Source organism: Ananas comosus, unplaced genomic scaffold (assembly GCF_001540865.1).
Source record: "Ananas comosus cultivar F153 unplaced genomic scaffold, ASM154086v1, whole genome shotgun sequence".
In the NCBI taxonomy this organism is placed as follows: Eukaryota; Viridiplantae; Streptophyta; class Magnoliopsida; order Poales; family Bromeliaceae; genus Ananas; species Ananas comosus.
Genome location: NW_017891232.1, coordinates 11166 through 19176, shown reverse-complemented (window position 1 = coordinate 19176; position 8011 = coordinate 11166). Strand labels below are relative to the sequence as shown.

Below are 8011 nucleotides of genomic sequence, written 5' to 3'. Positions count from 1 at the left end.
CTTAAAATTTAAACTTTAAAATTGAACCATATGAATTTAAATTTAAAATTTTAATTTAAAATTTTAAATATCCTTATAATTTGTTCTAATCCTACTTCTTAATAATTGTTAAGTCATTAATCTACTTTCTTTATTTTTTAATAATATTAATAAATAAATCGAATTTAACAAAATCTAGTATGACTCTATCTTTTTAAATTTCTTAATTTGACGTAGACATTTAAATTCTATCTAAGTTTTATGATACAGCATTTTAATTATTATCGCATCATCTCCTTATTTTCTCTCTATCTTCATTTTTTTATTTTCTCTTTTTTTTTATTTTCCATCTTCATTTCTCACTCATTCCCTTCTCATTTCTCAATTTTTATTTTTTTTTCTCTCTCATTTCTTTCTCATTCTCTTTCTCATCGCTTTCCCCAATCACTTTGTCTCTCAACTCATGTTTATACTCCACTTTGTCTCATATCCCGCTCTCCTCCTTCACGTTCTCTCATATCTCAGTCTCCTTGTTTTATATTCCAGAGCTTCTTTATACACAAAGTTATTTAACTATTTATAATGTTAATCATAAAATATTATGTGGTATATAAAATAGGGGAGTATATTAGGTTCATGCAATAGTTAAACAACCCTCAAGTATTTCCCAATTTGAAATGGGCATGCTAGCTTTCAAAATTGTTGTCAAAATTTTCATTTACTAGAAGTACTACATAAGCAATTCTACTCTACATCCACTCTACAAACTCTACATTCAAAAAGTGACGTAAACCCCCCATTCATAGAAAGCTAATATTTTCTCATTAGTCTTATAAAATTTTTAATATTAAAAATTAAAAAAAAATTTTTAAACTTTTGAGTTGGTAGGTGTAAAATTTACACTCTATTTTTAAATATATAAATAGCCTTTCTCTAGATTGAAATCTACGGGATTATGTATCCTAATTTGCCAGTCTCCCACTACAACTTTAAAATCAGTTGTTAAGAAAATTATCAGTCAGTCTCCCACTACAAATTTAGAATTAGTCGTTAAGAAAATTATAAAATGTCATTCTTTCATGTTGCATGCTAATGATAATTAGAAAATAGTCTACAAAATCGTGATATAATACCGAGCTTATTACTTTGGGCAAAATCAAACAAAAATATAAAAGAGTAAAACTATCCAAAAAAAAGTCGACAAATTTCTTAAGTACAAAAGTGATGCATGGTTGAGATTTGGCAAATAAAATTAAGGATTTAATTAAAATAATTCAGAAGATTGTAAGCTGCACACACATCAGCAGAAGTGGTTCTTATGGCTTTGATAGTTAATTTCTCAAAGCAATTTCATTAAAAGATTGATCCACAAAAGTACATATACCAGTATGAAATTAATTAGATGTTAATTTACTGCATATACATTCTCTCTTTTATTAGAGAGTTGGTGTGGAAACTTAATTTGAGAATAACTCAGCACTCTGCTGACAACACCATGACAACAGATCAACCATGACAATAATGGAATGGTGGTAGCACCACCATTATTTGTACTGCTATAATAATAATAATAATATATTACATTACACTTAATTAAATCACCAATAAGGTTGACTCCTTGGTTTAGAGTTTAGGAGGTGGTGCCCCAGCACCCTCCAATAATAAGTTTTACAATTAAGAAGAGACCCTCTCAAGAAAAGGCCCTTGTGTGTCATCTAAACCTACTTCTCATTTGATTACATTGAATCAAGGCATCATGTCAACTTCATGTAGATTCAAAGGGGAAGGAGATGATGGCTCCATCTGAAAATAACTGCTTATTGGATCTCCCTCCGTTTCACACGAAGGGCCGTCGCACATAAGCTCCCTCTCTATGTCCTCCAACCACTCTCTGCTCCTCTCGCCTTCTTTCCCGAATCTTTTACCCTCCGCTCCTACTTGCGCGCTCTGCATTTTTGTGTCGTAGTCCTCCATGATGCTCCAAATCAGCTCGGGATCGATTAGTACGTCGGGTATCGCCAAGGAATTCCCCTCCGTCGCGTCCGCCTCCTCTTCTCTTCCTGTGTGGTTGTTCGTGGCCAAAGAACTCGACGAAGAGGAACGAGACATGTCCGACATGTTGATGCTGGGCTCGACGCGCGCGTCGAGCTTGTCGAACGAGTAGGACGAAGTGTCTAAGCTTCGGTCCGCATGCTCGCTCTCGCTCTCTCGATTGGCCTCACTTTGTAGGCCACGAGAACGAGGTGTAGACGAGGAGGACAAGATCGATGCCTCTTTCGATGCAATCTTCTTCTTTATGTGCGTGTTCCATATGTTCTTGATCTCGTTATCGGTTCTCCCCGGTAAAAAAGAAGCAATTTTCGACCATCTACGAGTGAGAGCGTTTTTACAGCAATGTAATAACCATCAGGGATGCTGAAAGATAGCAATAACGAGTGGAGAATTTATGTACTTTCGCATCTTAGTTACCTGTTTCCGAGCAAATCATGTAGCTTTATTAGTTTTTCCTCTTCTTCTTTGGTGAAGTTTCCGCGCTTGATATCGGGCCGAAGGTAATTGATCCACCTCAAACGACAGCTCTTCCCGCATCGCAGCAAGCCTACACGAGTCTCCAAATAAAAAATAAAATTCAATTCAACAGTTCACTGTTCCATTTCTTTTTCAATTACACGTCGATTGATATCGAGCAGAAAAAAAAAAAGAAAAAGGTGGTGGGTTATGTAGTCAATCTCAGCTGTAATTTGGATTAATTGCTCAAATTTCACTTCACTAACAATATTTTGAGTGCTCTAAGAGGATCAATAGGAGGAGGCATATTTATTAGCAGAGGATAAATTCGTTTATCTGAGCCAAAATTCGTACTCTCTCTCTTTAATTTACTCTGTGAATAACAAAAATAACTTTGTTAACATCGTCTCTCTCTCTCTCTCTTATGCCGCGAAAAGAGAGAGAGAGAGAGAGAGAGAGGAGAGACAGATGAATACATACCGGCTTTCTTTGGCAAAGCGCGCCAATTTCCATGACCGTGTTTCTGAATATAGGCGATGAGCCTCGCGTCCTCGTCCTGCGTCCACGATCCCTTGTTTAGCCCGACCTTCTCGCAGCACGGTGCTCGGCCTCGGCCCATGACCCAACCGTACTTGTAGTGTGATGCCCACTCTCTTTCTTTAGCAAAAGCAATAACTTATTACTAGTTAGTTTTTCAGTTGCAAAGAGACAGAGTTAGTGATTTCGCATATATATAGATACTGGGGATATATAATTTGTGAACGAGAGGAGATATGTTGACTGGGAGAGTACAATTACGATTTGCGCATGGCCCCCACAAACTTTGATCCTCTCCTCACCAAACCCTACTAAACAAATTAATATATGTGAAAGGCAATGTGGATGTTACACTGTTACTTTGATTTTGTACCAACATACGTGGATAATGATGTTGTTATTTTGTTGTTAATTATTTTGCTTCAACTTCTGAGAAAAGGCAATCATTGAAATGTTTTTCTCTCGTTTAGCATTAATTGGTGGATGTACGTTCGCCACGTTACGGCCACTTCATAACTCCACACGTCATGGGCGTTTTACTACTAATTAATTAAAGAGGGTTTTAACAAAACTATACAGGCCATTAATTACGGCAATGACTATAGCAATTCAATTAGGATTCTAGAGATATATAATGAACTCCATTAATTTTAAGACACTTTTGGTATTTTTACATAAAATAATGTAAAAGAGGATGGGTGATTGTTTGCTGTACTTTATCCAAAATACTTATTTGGCAATAAAAAGTAAAAATTAAACCTTTTTTGCTTCTAAAACTTTGTAAACAATTTTTTATCCATCGTTTACCTAGAATATATTACAAGCCAATCAACTGACATAGCAAAATTATACAAAATTACTATTAAAAATTTTTTAAAAGAAATAATGACGCAGGAAAATACCTCAAATTTCAACCAAGTAAAGTCACCACGTCCATGGTAATTACATCCTTCACGTAAACATGATGCAAAACTGCTGCGTTTTCATTAAAAAAATATATTAAAAAAAATCCAACGGCATATGAGAATGAAAAAAAAAAAAAAAAAAAGGGAAAAAAAATTCTTACACCTGGAACTGTACATAACGTCATAACTTATTCCCAAAGAAAGAAGTTTATGACATAATCGCTTGTATACAATGTTAATTTTTATTATCAAACTAATCCCTTCCATTAGTTTTACGTATATATTGTTCATCTAGAAAATAAAGGTATCTTGTAAAATTGAATAATTTGTCGAATCACTTCAACAAAATTTAGAAGTTGCCATTTTGAGTAAACAACATCTTTAACACGTACGTTTCTTCGCCTAAATTTTTGCTACCAAGTGATAAAGACGCATTTTCAGATTTTTCTCCTTAATTATATCTTTAGCTTAAAAAGTAAAAAAGGGATTAAAAAAATAATAATAATTCGTGATTCGCATTGAGGGGACAGGTACAGCTAGGTAGGCACAGACCAACTTGGGTCCAAGGCGTTGGCTCATGTCGTGCCGTGTCTAAGTGACACGTGGAATGTGGGGGCCCAGTCGATAAAGACAAAGATCGTCCGTCCATTAATAATTGGACGGTTTAGCAATAGTAACCAGTTTCCACTGGCGTGGGAGCGTGCATGGATTACAATTATTTTTCCAAAAAAATTATTCTTTTGCATAAAAATAGCAAATTATTCATTTCATTTATTAAAAAAATAAATTTAGCTGCGAGAATAAAACAGTTGAAGCATTAAAATTAAAAAAAAAAAGTTTGCGAAAGGAAGGGACGGAGAGGAGAGAGAGGCAGAAAGAGAGAGGGGGAGAGGCTAGAAATAGCTTAGGAGGTCGATAAATTTAGATAACTACAGTCAGTGATTCATGAATTATAATTATTTTACAAATAAAATTGAGTATCTGTTTGCATGTCCAAATAAATCATTTGATGTGAATATGTTTAGAATGAGAATTTTATTTGTTAATTTGTATTTAAAAATATGCTAGTTTTCTGTTTATAAGGTGCCAACATATGCGTAATTTATTTTCCTTCCTCAACATAACTTAGAGGCTAAGTATATTATGTCATTGTGGAGTTCTAGCTTGTTTGCTAATTTTTACATTTTTTTTAATATACAAAAGAAATGTATAAGAGAAAATATATACGCATTCAAACTGATCATGAAAAACATGCATTTTTACCGTGATGTGTTTTTCTACATATTTTGACATGTACTGAGTTTTAAGAAGATGAATTTTATCTACAAGCTCCTTTGTGTTTTTCTATAAAGTATGGTACTATATTTGTGAATGCTCCAGAGGCTCGAATCTCTGACCTCAAAATCACCCCTCTATATCAACTCACACGTGGTCTAATTATATACAACTACTTGCTACAAAGACTTGTGAAATTGTTGACCAAACATGTTTCAAACTTGCATCAATCAGTCCTTGATGACCAGCTCGAGGAAGCACATTCTCTTCCGAGTCACATCATTTTAAAATAAAATAAAAAAAAAAACCTTTTAAGTCTTCAACAGAGAATATAATTTGAATCCTGAAAAAGACTAGTATCATATGCGCCTAATGCAATTTTTTACGCAATAAAATCTGATTAGCGACACGTTATACTCACACTAATTTTAAACTATCAGCACTTACAAATTTTAATGAATTTGATTTATTTGCAAATATATATTACAAATCTATGCACGTGGTGCTATATGATAAGAGATAATTCAGTTGATCAAAATTTCCACAAACAGATATTTGAGTGACCGATTGTGTTGACGCTGATTTTTTAATTATTATGACTTAAAAACTTAACAAATCTGATTTATTTGCAAATACGCATCACATACGTACAGGTTGCCGTACAAAAGACATTTGAGCTAATCAAATTTTTTAATACTATTCATAAAAGGGACAATTGCTTTTGCTTATATATTTCTAAAAAGTTATCCATTTTTTTATTTATCCCTCTTAGAAAATTAATATTAAAAATATTTTTTTAACATTTTAAATTATTTCAACTATACTTTGGAGTTAAATTTTATTAATAAACTAGTAGGAATATTAGTTATCTCTATAAAATTACTATTTTACATTTTAAAATATATCTTTCTGTGATTACCAAATTTTTTTATTTGTACTTAAATTAGGAGCAAAAGAATTATTTTGATTTTTTAAATTTTTTTAAATATACACTTCCACCGTCACCAACTTTTTTTATTTGTCCTTAAATTAGAGACAAAAGAGATATTTTAACTCTGATAGAAATTTAACTCGAGACGATTTAAAAAAAATACTAGTAGCGAAATTATTTTAAAATAACAAAAAAATATACAAGAACTATAATTTGAAATAAAAAAAAGTATATAAAATATTTTAAATATTTTGAAAGTTATTTTATATATTATCTCTTCAATAAAAGGAGTAGGGATGTCAATGGGTATGGATACCAGAAATTTTATCCAAACCCGAACTCGAATGAAACGGATATATTCGATAGATATGGATATGGATTCGGATATGAATATCAAAAATATAAACCCGACGGATATGGATTCGGATATGGATTTTGATTGTACCCGACCCGAACCCGAACCCAACCCGAACCCGAATTTATTTTGTATTATATATAATATATATATAAAAATTTGATATTATATTTGAATTTGTATTTTAAAAATTTAGGTTTAATATAATATATTTTGAAATATTGAAAAAAAAAATAATTGTCTCGGGTTCAAATTTTCGGGTTCAGGTTCGGGTTCGGGTTTCGGATTTTTGGTCGGATTCGGGTTTGGATATGAATTTTTAAAATCCGTCGGGTTCGGATCTCAGGTTTGGAGTCGGGTTCGGATTCAGATTTTTAAAAATTCGCCCCGAATCCAACCCGTTGATATCTCTAAAAAGGGAGGAATTCTACACGGTCACACTTGCACCACGTCATCAATAACAAGCCAGTCACATTCCTTCTTTTCAAACAAAAGTACAATAAAAATATTTTTTTACAATCATGATGGGACATATATTCTTAAAAGAATTAATTTAATTGATTTGTTATGCCACGTCACTAATATACCCGTTGCATTCTAGAATTTTTCGTCCTAGTCCACGTTCGTAAGCAAGAAAAGGGGGTAGCTGAAGAATCACGAACTAAAAACAAAACGAAGTCAAAATTATGGACCGCCAAAATTTCAAAGCAGAGAAAATTTCGGGAGCCCTTTTTTGTGGGTTGAGAGACATGTTCAATTGGTAGGTAAACTAAAAGAGCCAGCGAGTGAAGGAGCATTAAATGGTGAGTTTACAAATGACATGATGGTTTCAAACATGAGATCTACAAGAGGAAAAATTTTAGAATGCAACGGGTATATTAGTGACGTGGCGTAACAAATCAATCAAATTAATCATTTTAAGAATATATGTCCCATCATGATTGTAAAAAAATATTTTTATTGTACTTTTGTTTGAAAAGAAGGAATGTGATTGGCTTGTTATTGATGACGTGGTGCAAGTGTGACCGTGTAGAATTCCTCCCTTTTTAGAGATATCAACGGGTTGGATTCGGGGCGAATTTTTAAAAATCTGAATCCGAACCCGACTCCAAACCTGAGATCCGAACCCGACGGATTTTAAAAATTCATATCCAAACCCGAATCCGACCAAAAATCCGAAACCCGAACCCGAACCTGAACCCGAAAATTTGAACCCGAGACAATTATTTTTTTTTTCAATATTTCAAAATATATTATATTAAACCTAAATTTTTAAAATACAAATTCAAATATAATATCAAATTTTTATATATATATTATATATAATACAAAATAAATTCGGGTTCGGGTTGGGTTCGGGTTCGGGTCGGGTACAATCAAAATCCATATCCGAATCCATATCCGTCGGGTTTATATTTTTGATATTCATATCCGAATCCATATCCATATCTATCGGATATATCCGTTTCATTCGGGTTCAAATTCGGATAAAATTTCGGATATCCATACCCATTGACATCC

The 8011-nt window shown here is 33.1% G+C and overlaps 1 protein-coding gene across 1 annotated transcript; it reads right to left on the bottom strand.

The window, feature by feature from the left end:
• Positions 1-1534: 1534 nt before the first annotated feature.
• LOC109704756 (myb-related protein Zm1-like) lies at positions 1535-3167 on the bottom strand. Its single transcript, XM_020225531.1, has 3 exons — positions 2968-3167; positions 2449-2578; positions 1535-2347 (listed from the first exon to the last, which is right to left on the bottom strand). The coding sequence occupies exons 1-3, from the start codon at positions 3104-3106 to the stop codon at positions 1726-1728; spliced, it is 891 nt and encodes a 296-aa protein (XP_020081120.1). The 5' UTR covers positions 3107-3167; the 3' UTR covers positions 1535-1725.
• Positions 3168-8011: the final 4844 nt, after the last annotated feature.